Source organism: Octopus bimaculoides, chromosome 16 (genome assembly GCF_046866305.1).
Source record: "Octopus bimaculoides isolate indiv1 chromosome 16, ASM4686630v1, whole genome shotgun sequence".
Lineage (NCBI taxonomy): Eukaryota > Metazoa > Mollusca > Cephalopoda > Octopoda > Octopodidae > Octopus > Octopus bimaculoides.
Genome location: NC_142943.1, coordinates 7,063,291 through 7,081,566, shown reverse-complemented (window position 1 = coordinate 7,081,566; position 18,276 = coordinate 7,063,291). Strand labels below are relative to the sequence as shown.

At 37.8% G+C, this 18,276-nt stretch overlaps 1 protein-coding gene across 5 annotated transcripts in view; it reads right to left on the bottom strand.

Annotated features, from left to right (window-relative positions):
• The window catches only part of LOC106874800 (pyruvate dehydrogenase (acetyl-transferring) kinase, mitochondrial-like), a 94,165-nt gene that overhangs the window by 18,206 nt on the left and 57,683 nt on the right, over positions 1-18,276 (bottom strand). For 3 of the 5 annotated variants that reach the window (XM_089364058.1, XM_089364056.1, XM_089364060.1), the window contains exons 3-4: positions 8,910-8,981; positions 1,895-1,973 (exon numbers count right to left, since the gene is read on the bottom strand). In XM_089364058.1, coding sequence (XP_089220184.1) covers positions 1,895-1,973; positions 8,910-8,981 — 151 coding nt within the window. The remainder of the gene's footprint in view (positions 1-1,894; positions 1,974-8,909; positions 8,982-18,276) is intronic. The other 2 variants (XM_089364059.1, XM_089364057.1) reach the window with 1 other exon arrangement.

The following is an 18,276-nucleotide window of genomic DNA, read 5'->3' as shown; positions in this document are numbered from 1 at the left end:
TACATTCTCCATGCCCTCCCCCTATCCTCGTGTGTGTTCACTGACTGTAAACAGCTTCACTGTCGGCACAGGCGATGTTCTCTGCATACAGTGAACAGCAAAAACATGTCTGGGGTCTTTTTGACATGTTATGTAGTCTTTGTAAACAAAAGGCTCGATGGTTTGCTTCCAGTTTACTGGACTGTTTGTTGTTTGATAGAAGAGCATCCAGCAATAGATAAACCTGCCTCAATGAATTTCATCTGACCCATACAGGCATGGAAAAGTAGATGTTAAATGATGATGATGATGATGGTGGTGGTGGTGGCGGCGGTGGCAATGATAATAATGATGATGATGATGATGATGATGATGACGATGAGGATAATGATGATAAGCATGGAAAAGTGGAATTTCACCTGAAGATTGCAGTCGCATGAAACTCGAGCCACAAGGCTCTCAGCTTCAGTCTAAAAAAAAAAACTTCGCAGACACACGCACACAAACACACACCAGACTTCTTTCAATTTAAATAATGATAGAGATGATGAAGACTTCATTATATAAGTACATTATAGTTCATTATATAAGTACATTATAGTTCATTATATAATTATTATGTCATTAAACAATATTTTATAATTATCACATTATATAACATAATATAATAATTACATTCACAGAACATTATTAGTTCAGTAGCAATAAACCCTAAGCTAATTAATGTGGTCTAATTAGTTCATATAACGATGAATCATATATTAGTGTAGTTCTAATTAACCATTAATTAAAAAAAGATGTTAGTTTTACAAGAGATTAGCAGCAGTGCTTCATTCATTGTTACACCCTAACATACCCCGGTGGATGTATATTGCCATCTGTTTAAAGACTACCCCTGTAACTCTGTAGAAGGTGTTTAACCCTAGGTCTGTTTGGATCTAGCAAACCTGTTGTCAAAGACATTCCGGCCATGACTAACCTGTGTTATTTTTCCCAACATAAAGCATCTTGGGCTACATCGTTTAATGTATGTTTCCATGTTCCTTGACTCTGTATCCATTTCAATTTGTACTCTTATATACTTTTTGCCCACATCCAAGCAAAAACAGGCTAAATTATTAGGGGAAAGAATCGCATAAAATCAGAATAAACATAAAACTAAAAACTGATATTTGCAATGCATTCAATATGCATGTTTCAAATAGTTATGCCTGATAACACTTACATAGTACTATCTTCTTCAGGTAGTATTATGCAAGGGTAGCTACAAGAAACATGTACATTAAATACATTCAAAATACCAACCTTTGGTTTTGTATTTATTGTGAGATATCATATATATATATATATATTTATATATATATATATGTATAAATATATATATATATATATATATATATATATATATATATATATATATATATACATGTATAGTAAAGGAATAAGAATGGACTGCTCAAGTTTTGGCTACATGCTGCCATAGAATGGCGATTTATTGAATAATGCATGTATTACATAATAGTACATAATTTTATATTATCATGTAACCACACCATTACATCAGGTTATATTGAACCATACCCTAGCAAAATAAATCTGTGATATATACGTGTATATATATATATATATATATATATATATATATATATATATATATATATATATATATACATATATTCTGGGATGGGGATGAAGCTGGGGTAGGATGGAGAATAGCAAGAAGGAATGTAGCATTTAATAAGGGCTGGGGCAGAGAAACAGGTAATACACAGGGAATAAGGAAGAGGTGAAGATGGAAACAATAATTTAGATGTACTGACAAATTAATATATATTTATATATATACATCAGAGAAAACAAAAATCTATCTGAGATTTAAGAAATATTAGCAAAATAGTCTGCAGCTAAGGCTAACCTGGGCCATTGTTTCCACAACATTGGTGTGTCTGTTCCTGATCTTCACCAATCTTTCGGTAAAACTGGAAAATATAAAACTACGTCGCTAAAACCAACAGTGCAGAGAACATGTCTTCGCACTTTCACCATCATATTTGCAATATATTTTTTTTTTTTACTGAAGTCATTTTTTTTGCTTCTTTTCATATAAATATGTACATATATATATATATATATATATACAAATATATATATCATATACATAGGCATATATATACACATATATGTGTTTGTGTGTGTATGCATGTGTGTGTATGCATGTGTGTGTATGCATGTGTGTATATATATATATATATATATATATATATATATATATACACATACATGCATATATAAATATATATATATACATATATGCGAACACATTCATATGTTTCACTTTTGAATTTGTTAAGCTTCAGAAGATACAACTCAATTCATCTAAAAATGAGATATGCGATATATATATTTGTCACTGAAAGTACTCAATACAGCATTAAAAATCAAACAGAGCCATAACAACAATGTCTGTGTGAAAGAAAATAGAACAGAGCAGAAGATTCTTTAATATATATCATACGATACAGATAAACAGATATATATATAAAGACACATACGTATACATATATATGTGTATATATATTTATGTGTGTATACATATATGTGTGTTTTTGTTTTTGGCATTTTTTAGTAAAGAGTTTGTTTTTTTAGTATTTTTGTCATTAATTTATTTGTTTGTTTTGTGTATAAATTTATAGTAAATATATAGGTTAGTGTGTTGAAGAGCAGAGATTACAATAGATACATATGTTTCTTCATGTCAGAGTTTGTGTGGCTGTGTACAGGTAAATATATTGGTGAATGAAATTCAAAGTCTGATTTTCATGTTATATTTTTGTGTTTTTTACAATATTACAATACTACATATTATGAAAATACAAGTACTTTCATGCCTTCTGTAATCTTCAGGTTGGTTTATATAGTAGCAGTATTAATCAACAGTTAATAACAATAATGAAATGACTGCATTATCATTTAAATACCTTCCAATAGACTCCAGGGGGCTGAATCCTTTGAACTATATTTCAAACAATCAGCATGCAGTTTAGACACCACAGTTTGGTGATCATGCCAACCCAATTAACATGGACAGAGTCTTATCCTTAGAATGATTTCAACCAATCAGCATGCAGCTTAGGCATCACTGCCTGATGAAGCTTGTTAGAAGGTATTTAAAGAATAAATTCAGTTGTTTCACTACAGATGTCAATTGTGAAGCAGAACAGTCAGTGTATATATATATAATTAATTATATGTATGCAAACATGGTTTCTTTTTACTGAAAAGAGACAAAATATACACCATTGTTTTCTTCACATAAACTATAACAAAATGAGAGAGAGAGAGAAAGAGAAAAGAAAGAAAGGAAAAGGAAAATCAAGATGAGGTGTTTCTGTATTTATGTATTTGTGAATGGACGAAGAGATGTCTGGGGGTGAGGGTGGGGGGTTTCAAAGGAATGCGAAAGATCTTCAATAGAAAAGAAACTATGATGAAAATTATGCAAAAGTGCCGTAAATCCAAAACTTTGCTTTTTCAGAAAACGATAAAATAGTTTCACCGTTCCATAGCGAAACTGTTGTACAACACTTTGACAATTTTTTTGATATCTTGGCATCGGAAGCAGCTGAAGATACGATAGTTTAACCAAAAGAACCCGCTATTGCAAGCAAACATAAATATTGAAAAAAAATGCATTTGGGCATACAACAGTTTAACATAATAGCAATGATACACACACACACACAGTCTACTGTCTTATGATGAGTGGGATCAACAAAAAAATGCATTCCAGCCAGTAAAAGTTATCCTTTAAAAAGCACAATGAAATGTGAGCTATTAGAAGTTTCATGCTCTGATAGTACAATAGTCAGATAAACTTGTCAGCCAGAATGATTGCATGATTGTACATCCTGTAATTATTAAATTTTACACACACATATACATACATCTATGCATACACACACACACACACACACATATATTCAGACACACACATATAGATACAAATATATATGTACACACACACACATATATATATATATATATGTACACATATATGTATATGTCCATATATATATATGTGCATCTGTATGTATATATGGGTGTGTGTATATATACATACATATACATATATATACACATACATATATATACATATACATGTATGTATATATAGCTACATCCCTGGCAAGGCCTCTGCCAGGGATGTAGCCAGCCCACTTATGTGTAACATTCCTTCATTGGACACTAAACTCTGCTTGCAATTAATGAGATTGTAAATAGCAATGAAAGAGCCCTGATGTACGGGGGCCAGTCAGGGGATTCTGGTATCGGCCACGTTTGGCTGGTGCTTTTTATGTGCCACCGGCATGAGAGCCAGACAGTGGGTACTGAGATCGGCCACAATGATAATCCTGTATTTTCTTTTATCAAAACCCATGAATTTTTCAGCACTACCGTGTGTGTGTGTGTGTTATTTTACTTATATGTTATCTTATTGCATATCTTTTAATTGCTTCACTCCTTTGACTGTAGAATTGCTGTAGCAACTGCAACAAAGTTGTAATTAGTGTAAATATCATTCAGATGTCATCTTCCTATCGAAATAATCATTTCACCAAGATGCAGGTCTGAAGAAGTGCCACTCTAATGTTTAAAACCTAAATATTACCTTGGAATTTTTAGCATGAACTGGCATTGAAAGCAGATTTGGTACAGAAACAATTGACTGATTGTTGAAGATGTGTTAAAGTCACTTTTTGTCTTCTTGTTTGGATTATTTTTTACAATTTCCTAAACCTGCTGTTGTTGTTGTTGTTGGCACTCTGTCGCTTACGACGTCGAGGGTTCCAGTTGATCCAATCAACAGAAAAGTCTGCTCATGAAATTAACGTGCAAGTGGCTGAGCACTCCACAGACACGTGTACCCTTAACGTAGTTCTTGGGGATATTCAGCATGACACAGTGTGACAAGGCTGACCCTTTGAATTACAAGCACAACAGAAACAGGATGTAAGAGTGAGAGAAAGTTGTGGTGAAAGAGTACAGCAGGGTTCGCCACCATCCCCTGCCGGAGCCTCGTGGAGCTTTGGGTGTTTTTGCTCAATAAACACTCACAACGCCCGGTCTGGGAATCGAAACCGCGATCCTATGATTGCGAGTCCACTGCCCTAACCACTGGGCCATTCATTGCGCCTCCACTTCCTAAACCTATACAATAGTCTTACTGTTGTTATATCTGGATTTTCTAAACCTGAAGAATTTTGATATAACATAAGATGTTACAATATCTTTGAACCAGTTACAATGGCCATAGATATTTCTATAAAAAGCTATGTTCTAAACATAATTTGTGTTGTTTCTGAATAAATTCAAAAGACAGAAAATTTACCCAAATAACTTCAAGTTTAATTGTGTCAGCTGTCATTCATTTTATTGTTTTACACACGTACACAGATATATCAATATCATCGTTTAACATTCGTGTTCCACACACACAATAATGAAAAAGATGGTGTATAAAGAAAATGAAAATGAAATTTTATATATAGAGCTCAGAGTTTGTAAAATTGTGTATAGATAGATAAATATTGCAGTCAATCAAATTCCGGCATGCGAAAATCAGACGTTGTTAGAATGTCACACGCGCGCATGCACACACACAGACACACACACACACAAAAGAAAAAAAATTGCTGCCACCATATTGGGCTGGAATAAATATAGAATCTATAAATATCACAAAGAAATATATCTTGTCTGCGAAATTAATTAAATGAAATGAGATGGTCGCCCTGCAAAATGAACCAATTATTATTATCAGCTGAAATTGTTAGAATTGGTGGAATATCACTTGGATTAGCAGAATCGGTAGATCATCAGAGAAAATGCCGAGTGGCATTTTCAGATGGATTGGTAGAATACCAGGAAGAATACCTAGTGGTATTCAGTTCCATCCTTTTACAAGCCTGCTTGAGTTAAAATCCCTCTGGGTAGGTTCCCTGCACAGTTAAAGATCAGCACTTCTTTACACACCTGTCCTCGTCCATATGCATCACATTCCAGCACAGTCATCTCTCTTGCACACCACATCTGATGCCTCTTATGCCTAACTTTTCTCTCAAGATGCTTACACTTTGTCGAACATGCACACTGACACTGTACATCCAGCGAAGATACTGGCTTCATTTCTTCCAAGCCTATGCATGTCCTCAGCTGCTACAGCCCATGTTTCACTGCCATGCAGCATAGCTGTTCACACACAGGCATCAAACAATCTGCTTTTCACCCTGAGAGAGAGCCCCTTTGTTACCAGTAGGAACTTTGCCCAGCCTAATCTTATTCTCACAGCTATGCTCTCGGAGCATCCACCTCTACTACTAACTTGGTCACCTAGATAACAGAAGCTATCTACTACCTCTCGCTTGCCCCCATGGCAGTTAATGGAACTTATTTTCTGCCCACTTTCAGTGTTTATTGTACCTGTGCATCTTCCACATACAAAAGCTAGTTTCCCCGTTAACCTTCCTCTGATATTACTGCACCTTTTATGTGTCCAAAGCTTACACTGGGTGCATGTTATGGAGTTTCTACCTACATCTTTTCCACAGATTGAGCAGGGCCACCTACCTGAAGGGATTTGTGATTTGTCTGCCTTCCTACTTACTAAGACTGGTTTTTGCTAGGTTAAATCTAAGGCCCTTTGATTCATGACCTTGCTTCCATTCCTGGAACTTCTCTAGTTCAGATAGTGATTCGGCTATTAGAGCAAGATCTTCAGCATAGAGGAGCTCCCAGGGGCAGCCTGTCTTGAATTCTTCTGTTATTAGGGTGCGATGGGTAAATTGTCGCCATTTTATATTTTTAATTTCGCGCATGCACATTGTTTGTTTCTGATTTTGTGGACTACACAGTATAGTAGGGTCAGTTGGGCACTGTCTGTAAGAAAAACAGCACCATGACACAAAACCTCTTTTCTTTTGCTGATGAAAATGTTAAGGTCTTTGTGTCCCCACTGAAGCGGAAAGTGAATATGTAGTTTTGATGAGTTTTGCCTTTCATTCTTTCGGGGTTGATAAAATAAGTACCAGTTGAGTACGGGGGTTCATTATTGCTCACCCCCAAAATTGTTGGCCATGTGCCAAAATTCGAAACCAATATTATAATAATATTAATAGGGTCTGCTTTCAAAGAGGGGTTAAAAAAGAAAGTTTCTTTGTTTTTTGCTTTTTTATTAATTAATTTTTTTCATGGTTTTTGATTCCAGTTCTTTGATGATATTTCAATAACAACTACAAGATTTTCAACATTTTTGGCATTTAACATAAAAAAAAAAAGAATGTGGCTATCAGTATTTCTTGCCAAAATATTTTCAACACACTTAATAGAATCTATGAGTTATTGTTTAACTATGAAAAAATAACATGCAACTAGACAGGGAAATATTTCACTAGTTACCTATAAATAAAAACATGGAACTAGACAGGAAAGCTATTTTGTTGGCTAAACTAGCCGAAAGGAACGGAACTAAACAAGCTTCTGAAGTCATGACTGGACGAAATTCCTAAGTTTTGCTCTGCTTTTTATAGCATTTTACATCCATTTCTTTCTTTCTTTTTTTCCTTTTGTTGAAGCAGTTATATTTACATAAATTAAACAAAAATGATCGAAGAGAAACAGCTAAGATTGGCCAGGGGTATATGTCCATTTGAACAACAAATCTAGGTATAGCAAATACCATACAAGATAAATTATTGATTTATTAAAATTATCTCCATCTGTTGAGGATGTATCGTAATTGGCACAGAGAGAGAAGAGAAACAGGTGTGTTGATGATGTAAAGGAGATACTAGAGGAAAAACGAGAGAAGGAGAGAGAGCGATCAAGAATGAGAGCAGATACATGGCTAGCCATGTATCCACATATCTAAACACACACACACACTGCAACACAAAGTTTGTTATAAGTGGTGCATAGTAATTAGTGTATATATTTGCTATTCGTTGTTGCCTTGGCAGCAAAGTTTATGCTTTTAATAAATATAAAACTACCTTGAGCAGTGAAATAAGAAGTAATTCAGAAATAAATGGACAAAACTATAAACACACCAGTGAGGGATGGGGTGAGGGAAGAAAGAAATGAAAGAAATATGAAACGGTCTGAGAAAGATTTTCTCAAATAGAAGAAAGTGAGAATGAACTGAATTATAAGAGAGAAGCAGGAGAGAGGGAAATCAGATGTATATTGGGTGTATGTACTTGCATAGCAAGTGACCTGATCTGAGATCGTGTGCTAGAACGAAAACAATTGCAGCGTGGAAGGTGTTTATAAGCCATTTAAAATAACACACAAAAACCATTAGTTTCACTTCAACATTTAAATTTAATTTTCCTGGAATTTTGTCAGTAAACAGGTTGCAGTCTCAAAGCGCCGAAAATATTTTGGAAAATTAAATTTAAATGTTGAAGTGAAACTAATGGTTTTTGTGTGTTTTTAAATGGCTTATAAACACTTTCCATGCTGCAATTGTTATATATATATATATATATATATATATATATATATATATATATATATATATATATATATACACATATATATATACATATGTGTGGGTGTGTATGTATGTTACATGGATGTATATAAATAAATGCATGCAGGTGTATGAGTGTGTAAAAGAGAGAAGGAGAGAGAAGACTGAATGGTGTAAAGGAGGAGTTGGTTGTGAAGGGAGGGAGTAATTTTAATGCGGAAACAATGAGACATGGGAATGTGTGTGTGTGTGTGTGTGTGTGTATGTGATGTGTGAATATCTGTGCATGTGAGTGTATGTGTGATATCTATGTTTATACATGTATGTATGGATGTGTGTGTGGGGGTGTAGGTGTGTGTGTGTATGTTCAATGTTAATTAAAACCAAACGTCACACTTACTTTTCAAGCATTTCATTATCGTCAGGGTCAGCATTTTCATATGTAAGGATCTCTTTGAAACTCAGCTGATACCTACACAAAGACAAAGAAAACACATATTCATTATAGTCAGTCACATAGTTTTACATATACATACACACACACACACACACACACACACACACACATACATATATATATATATATATATATATATATATATATATATATATATATATATATATATATATATATATATATATATATATAGGCGCAGGAGTGGCTGTGTGGTAAGTAGCTTGCTTGCCAACCACATGGTTCCGGGTTCAGTCCCACTGCGTGGCACCTTGGGCAATAGGAATAACCAATTATATCAATCCAATCATTAGACTGCTATATCATTTTTATTAACTCCACAATGAAAGGCAAACTCGACCTCATGCAGTATTTCAACTCTGAGTTGTTAAGAAGTTAAAAGAAACGCCTCTAAGTATTTTGTCAGACATTCACTAACAACTCTGCCAGCTGACCACCTTTAATGGCCTCAATTTTGGCACAAAGACAACAATTTTAGGGGCAGGGTTTAGATGTTTACATCAATCCCAGTACTTGGCTGGTATACTATTTTATGGACTCCGGAAGGATGAGAGGTAAAGTTGACCTCAGTGGAATTTGAACTCAGGAATGTAAAGAGCCTTTTGGCGGATGCAGTAATGTTTTTGCCAACTTGCTGCCTTAATAATGATTTCAGATTTTGGCACAAGGCCAGCAAGCTCGGGGCAGGGAAAAGTTGATTACATTAACCCCAGTGCTCAACTGGTACTTATTTTATCAACCCCAAAAGGATGAAAGAGGCAAGGTTGACTTTGGTAGTATTTGAACTCAGAGGAAATGCTGCTGAGCATTTTATCCGGCATACTAACAATTCTGCCAGCTTACCCTCAAAATTACTGGCCTTCAACCCTGCAACAAAACCAGCATCCCATCCAGGGGAAATGTTGTGATCACTTTTATGCCAAAGAAACCAGGTAAACCGGCCTTTTCGTTCCTAGGGTTTGAGAATTAAAGAATGATAAAAGATATTTTGCTCAATACAGCTCCTGGAGAACCTCCTTTAATCTGTTTGGTGGGTGGGAGAGTCTTTAAGTAGCATTAGTAAAGACAAGCAGAAAAAAGACAAAAAAAAATGAACTAATAAAAAAGAAAAGATAACATTTTCTGGACTGATTCTTGTGAATAAAAACCATTGAAACTATCTCTCACAGTATGAATTCGAGCCCTCATAAAAACCAACCCCCCATGATGCACAGCTAATAGGGGTTAACTAGGTCAGGATAAAGATATTTTATCAGTAAAATGTCAAGTGGTGATGGTGATGGTGGTGGTGGTGGGGGTTGTGTCTGTGGTGGTGGACTGTGATGATAATAGCAGTGGTGTTTGTGGTGGTATTTGTGGTGGTAGAGGTGTTGGTGGTTGTGGTAGTGGTGGTGGTGGTGGTATTGGTAGTGGTAGTGGATGGAGGTTGGAGGTGAAAATATCAAAGAGAAAGTTGTCATTTATCATCTTAGATAGGAATTGATTTAATGTAAAACAAATGACTGGTAGCAGGTGGGAATGGGGGGAGGGGTAAATCAGTTTAGTGGGAGCAGAAGGGGGTGTTAAGGGAGTATCTAAATCTCATCTCTGTAACTCTTTAACTAGGATCAGCTCCAGAACTACGGCCATGCTGGAGCATTGTTGTCATCTGTTTATTTTTCAGTCCTCCTCCTCCCCCCGTCACCACCACCATGACCATCACCATCCAGAATATAAATTGCAGTCGTGGCAGATATTGGTGTCACGCAACAGGCACTCATGCTGGTGGCACATAAAAGCACCCCCTACACTCTCAGAGTGGTCGGCGTTAGGGAGGGCATCCAGCCGTAGAAACGAGGCAAAACCAAACTCAAGTCTGGTGCAACCCCTCAGCTTACCAGCCCAGTCAAACCGTCCAACCCATGCCAGCATGAACAACAAGCATTAAATGACGATGATGATGATGACGATGACGATATGTTATGATGTTATACATTAGCACTTTAGCATTTAATCCAGCCACATCGGGGCCCAAATATTCTACCTGTTTTATGTTAAAATGGACCAGATCCAACCTCTCACACCTACCCTACAATGTCATTCTAAAAATACACAAAGAAGACATCACTGAAATCTTGAAGCTACCAGAAAATGCATCATTAATTGAAAGCAATGTAACTAAATACGCATTACTTTTGACAGATTAATTTGGATGCCAAAGAGTTAATGCACGATTAGTTAATGATTGGATAACTGGCAACAGAATAATTTCAAATCTCATTATTGTCATTGCATTGTTTCTATGAATAGCTGATCTGAAACAGGCATGTTCTAATGAGGGAGCCTTTATGCTTGTGGTTCTCATACCTTTGGTAGCTCAGTGAATGGAGTTTAACAAATGTCCTCACCCTTTTGTTTTGTACTTCCCTGCCACTCTTGCTGATTAATTAAACAGAAGCTAATTTCGTACAGAGGTTTATATTATCTGTATGTCTTTGTAATGCTTTACATTACCCAATCCAGTAGATGCTTCTTTTCAGGCACTCTATGTGGTCTCTTGAACGACAATAAGAAATAACAGCTAACTCTTTATCTTTCTCAAATCATCATCATCGTCATTTAGTCTCTATTTACCATGCTGGCATGGGTTGGATGGTTTGAGAAGAGCTGGCAAGCTCGACAGGCTGCACTTGGCTCCATTTCTCTGTTTTGGCATGGTTTCTTTGGCTGGATGCCCTTCCTAATGCCAACCAGTTTGCAGAGTATACTGGATGCTTTTAATGTGGTGCCAGCATGGGCACTTTATATGTAGTGCTGGCACAGGTGCTCTTTTACATGGCGCCAGCGTGGGTGTTTTTTAAGTGGTGCCAAACATGCCAGATAATGATGTTGGCACTCCATCGCTTACGATGTCGAGGGTTCCAGTCGATCCGATCAACGGAACAGCCTGCTTGTGAAATTAACGTGCAAGTGGCTGAGCACTCCACAGACACGTGTACCCTTAACGTAGTTCTCTGGAATATTCAGTGTGACACAGTATGACAAGGCTGACCCTTTGAATTACAGGCACAACAGAAACAGGAAGTAAGAGCAAGAGAAAGTTGTGGTGAAAGAGTACAGCAGGGTTCGCCATCATCCCCTGCCGGAGCCTCGTGGAGCTTTAGGTGTTTTCGCTCAATAAAAACTCACAACGCCCGGTCTGGGAATCGAAATTGCGATCCTATGACCGCGAGTCCGCTGCCCTAACCACTGGGCCATTGCGCCTCCACCAGATAATGATAGTCTGAGATAAACTATGTATGAGTAAATGATGGAACGGTTATGTATGGAATAACTTCAACTAAAGACAGCTGAATGTAGATACAAGCAACAACACAAACAGCACACATCGAACGTGTAGTAATCCTTCCAATGCTGGAAGACTAATAAGCCAGCATTAATGAACTCGGGGGAAAATCCCTTCTTACAAATATAGATAGGGGTTGCACTTCTGTATAGTATGGTCCTAGATGTACTATGTCCATGGGAGATGTGGAGGAGAAAAAAGAAAAGGCCATCACTTGAGAATCTTTTGATCAAAATGTCTGCTGGATCAGGGCTGATCTTGGCAGCAAACAACAATAACGGATCATTGTTGATGATGAGCATGACAATGATGATGATGATGATACATCAGCTCTTCTTGAATGAATGTATGTGTATTATTTGTTAATGTCTATTTGTATTTTAAGTATATGTTTGGGTTTTTTCTGTTACACACACACACAGAGTAAATGATTGACAATTCCCATTTACCAACGCAATAATGGTATGCTTGCTCTCTCGCTCTCTCTCACTCACACACACACACCATCACAAATATACTATACATGGTGACTGGCAATCACATATACAAGCATATGTTCTCTCTCTCTCTTCTTCTTCTTCTTCTTCCCCTCATTCTTCCTCTCTTTCTCCTTACTCTTCCTTTCTCTCTCTCTCTCTCTCTCTTTCTTCATTCTTCTTGTCTCACTCCTTCCCCTCATTCTTCCTCTCTTTCTTCCCCACCCCTCACCTCTCTCTCTCACACACAAACACACTAACAACTGTCAATGCTATCAAATAACACAAGAATGAAACCCAAGACTTCTCTGCTCTGCTCCTGTCCATCCTGTCCAAAACACTCTCAGCAAAAAAAAAAAAAAAATTATTCCACTTGACAAACTTTTTCCAGCACACAATCACACACACACACACGTACAGACACAGATATACATGCACACACAATACTCAGTGGCCCCTTATATAATAACATGGCACACAAACTAGGTTATTTACTAAGACTCACACAATGGCTGATCAAGTCACACACCTTAACAAATAACACACAAACACTCACATGAACAGACACATACACACATATAGATAAAAAAAGCACACATGTACACACACATAGATACACACACACACACACACACATATATATACATGCATATATATACACACATATATACATATATATATACATGCATATATATACATACATACACATTTCCACTCACATAAAAATAGGCACAAATACACACACACAAATATAAACGTACACACACAGATATAAACACACACACATATGCAGACGTACACATAGACACACACACAATGGCTATAAGACCATTACAGAGCAAAGTCAGGAGGCTTGGGAGGGGGAGGGGTGTTATTGTCCTCTATCACATGACAATGGGACAGCAGCCAGATTCAACATGTGACAAGATATAAAGACACATTGGGGGGATAATCTGTCCAAGCTATACTTAATTATTTCATTAAAACACTGGGGTTTTTTTCTTTCTTAATTGGTCTGTCCTAGATTAATAGATTTATGCAAATGAGTCAAGATGGCGCAGATTTGAAAATGCTTCCTGCATCAAGAAAACTGTTGCCTAAAGGTCAGTCCTGTTTGATATGACCTCTGACCAGCAGTCAGTTTTGATTAAGTTGACCTTTGACCAAAGGTCAACCCTGATCAAGTTAGTCTTTGGCCTAAAGGTCAGTCCTGATTGAGTTGACTTATGACCAAAGGTCAGTTTTGATTAAGTAGCCCTATCACCAAAGTTGACCTATGGCCAGAGGTCAGTCTTCAATGGGTTGACATGAGACCCAAAATCAACCATGACTGTCCAGGCCTATTTTCAAAAGTCAGCTCTAATTAAGCTGACTTATGTCCAAAGGTCAACCCTGATCAAGTTGACTTTTGACCAGATGTCAACACTGACTGAGATGACAATTGACCAAAGGCATTCTAGTGATGACCAACCTGCAATAGTTACACGGATGGAATCTCTAAAACTATCATATCAAATATCTATTTCCTTGCTTTTTCAAGGCATAGTGTACCCTAGACTACATTAGCCATTGTGACCTTTATATGTTAGTAGAGTCAATAATGATGATGATGATCATCATCGTTATTTACAACCATCATGTGATGGCAAGATGAGAAAGCACAAACACACACTAATATACACTCACTCTTATCAACACACACACACACGATGCTATTTTAGTATCCTGATACCTGCACCCATCAACTCATCATCTACACACACATATATACATATGTGTTCAGGGACACACACATATATATATATATATATGTGATAATTCCATAATATTAAGGAACAGATTATAAAAAAATGTTAGTGCAACTGTTTCTGGTCAAGGGTATGATAAAAGCCCCTAGTTACAGGACTATTTCAAGATCAGTTATTTCAGTTGAAGGGTCACCCAGGTATTGAAGAATGAACTTAGTCAGAATGTGATCAGAGGCGGCAAAATAAAAATACACCTGCTATTTCCATCAGGTACAAGAGGAAATAGGAAACCCAGAGCATAAACAAAGAGAGGAAAACATATGGTGGATTGTTTTAGAGGCGCGTATTGTAAACATTGTTCAGAGTTTATTGTCTTTTGTTTGCTGGTGTATTTAGTTTCAATATTTATAGAGATCCTAATTGGTAGAGCTGGTAGAATTAGTAGCATGCTGAACAAAATGCACAGTGACATTTCATCCGTCTTTATGAACTGGGTTCAAATACCAAGTTCAGCTTTATCCTTCATCCTTTTTTTTTTTTGGTGGGCGGTGGGTGGGGTCGATAAAATAAGAATCAGTTGAACGTTGGAGACAGTGTAATTGACTTACCCTCTCTCTCGAAATTGCTGGCCTTGTGCCAAAATTTGAGTGTTCGGCCTCACAGAGGCAAGGTGGCTGAGTTCCTTTTGAATGGGCCTCATAGAGACGAGGTGACTGAGTTCCTTTCGAGCTGTGGGCCTCATGGAGGCAAGTGGCCAAGCTCCTTTCGAGTGTTGGGCCTCATGGAGGCAATAACCAAGACCTGTGGCATTATATCGTGCTTGAGAAGACCCATCAAGCCAAGCAAAATTGCAGTCGTGGAAAATACCAGTGCCATGCTAATGGCACCCATAAGCACCCATTACATCATGTTAAGTGGTTGGCATTAGGAAGGGCATCCAGCTGTAGAGACCATGCCAAAGCAGACACAGAATCTGACAGAAACCTCTGGCTTGCCCAACACATCTGAGACCATCTCTACTCTGTCGACATGGTTCAGAGACAAGCCAAGATATCTAGTGCCAATGTGGATCATAGGTTCAGGAATGTGAGAGTGCCAGGATTTCAAGTGTAAGCAAAAGATCCCCAAAATGTCCAATGCCATTTCCTGCATATCTGAATATCTGGTTTTTATATCAGTAGACCTTCTCCAAGAGACATGCTAGCTACCTCTCTCTCTCTCTCTCTCTCTGTCAATATATATATATATATATATACAGAGAGAGAGAGAGAGATACACACACAAACCCACACATATACATACATATATATATATATATATATATATATATATATATAAACACACACACACACACACACACATGTTTGTTTCCTGTGTCTCTTTTAATCATAAGATAGTGAAGTGTCTAGAATACTGCCTCAGTCTTTGATCACCTGATGTCTGATTGAGTCAGAGTGACTGTTGTGAATAATCCATAATGGCATCTTTCACTACAAACACATGCAGTGTGTGTGTGTGTGTGTGTGTGTGTGTGTGTGTGTGTGTGCGTGTGTGTGTGTGTATGTGTGTGCGTGTGTGTGTGTATGTGTGTAGTTGTCATGTAGTAATTTTGGGTGCAGTGTGTGCAATCTGGCAAACACACACACTGCAGTGACTCATAGAACCAACACACGAGACATGTCAACCTACAATACTGAGGTCAAGGACTGCATCACATTTTGCAATTTCAAGTGTTGTTGTTGCTGTTGCTGAGGTCATACCATTTCTGACAAAGCAGACCTGAGATCAAAGATGCTCTACACATGACCATCCTGTCTTTTACTAAGACAAAAGGAGATTGTCACTAGTGATTTCATGGTGTCTTGTCGATGCTGCAGTGGTCACTGGTTGACCTAATGAATGAAAAAAATGCTTCCTGGGCTGCATGAAGTGGCAACTGAATAAACCCCTCAAACAGTTAACAGAAGAATGTATTGTCATACATTAAAACAATCCATGTTGGTCATTTACAGTTGGCAACAGCAACATGTGGTTTGCCGAACACATCTGAAAACAACTGAGCTATCTTCAATGGTGACAGAGGTTCTTGGTCATCTATCTGTGTTTATTTCAGATATTCTCATTTTAAAATTCATCTCTGGCTAATCGTTGGGAGGACATTGGTGTTGCCTTGGCAAAGGCTCGCGTTCTCTGAGTGCTCTTGTTTATCATGCTTTAAGGCAGTAAGCTGGCAAATTCGATACCGCACTGGGCAAAATGCTTAATGGTATTTCATCTGTCTTTATGTTCTAAGCTCAAATTTTACCAAGGTCGACTTCACCTTTTATCCTTTCAGGGTCAATAAATTAAGTACCAGTGACACAATAGGGTCCAAGTAATCAACTAGTTCCCTCCCCAAAAATTTCAAACCTTGTGCTTTTAGTAGAAAGGATTACTTCTGCTGGCGACAAAGGGACTCTCACTCAGGGTAAAAGGCAGACTGTATGACGCATGTGTACGAACAGCCATGCTACATGGCAGTGAAACATGGGCTGTGACTGCTGAGGACATGCGTAAGCTCGCAAGGAATGAAGCCAGTATGCTCCGCTGGATGTGTAATGTAAATGTGCATACCCGTCAGAGTGTAAGTATCTTGAGAGAAAAGCTGAACATAAGAAGCGTCAGTAGTGGTGTGCAAGAGAGACGATTGCGCTGGTTTGGACATGTGGTGAGAATGAATGAGGATAGCTGCGTGAAAAAGTGCCACTCCCTAACAGTTGAGGGAACCCGTGGAAGAGGTAGGCCCAGGAAGACCTGGGCTGAGGTGGTGAGGCAAGACCTTCGAACATTGGGCCTCACCGAGGCAATGACTACTGACCGAGACCTTTGGAAATGTGCTGTGCGTGAGAAGACCCGGCAAGCCAAGTGAGATCGTTGCCAGTGCCCCTGGACTGGCTCTTGTGCGGGTGGCACATAAAAGACACCATTTCGAGCGTGGCCGTTTTCGTGCGGGTGACACGTAAAAGCACCCACTACACTCTGAGTGGTTGGCGTTAGGAAGGGCATCCAGCTGTAGAAACTCTGCCAAATTAGATTGGAGCCTGGTGTAGCCATCTGGTTGCACCAGTCCTCAGTCAAATCGTCCAACCCATGCTAGCATGGAAAGCGGACGTTAAACGATGATGATGATGATGATGATTAATATTATGATGATAATGTTTTGATTGGCACACACTGTATCTGTATCATAAATTACTGTCATGCTGACAGGTTTTATTGGTCAGTTCATTGGTGGCTTTGTTTCCATTGGTCAGCTGTATCCGTTACTCTAAACTGTTTTCCAGCTGGCATCAGTTCATTGGTTGTTTTGTTCACCATTGGTCAATTCCTTATTTTGTTCGACCTATCTGGTGTCGCTAACCAATGTTATTCTGCTACTGTACATTTTTTTACAATGAGTTTGATCTACTGGCATTTTACCAGCTCATAATGTATCCTGTTTCTTCAAATTGTAATTGATTGTTTTCATGTCCCTCCTCCTCCTCCTTCTTCTTCAACCAGCTACAACCAAGAGGCATCTCACAATACTGTGTCAGGAATATCTGAATAACTGTCTACCCATTAGCATTGGTAGATCCTCAATTCCTTGTCTCGTATGTCTCTGACAATAACATCAATTAGTTTAGTGGTCTTTATTCCCTGATACAATCTCCAGAATACAATATCTGACACCCCCTGTTGTTCAGTATGATAGCATTGACCAG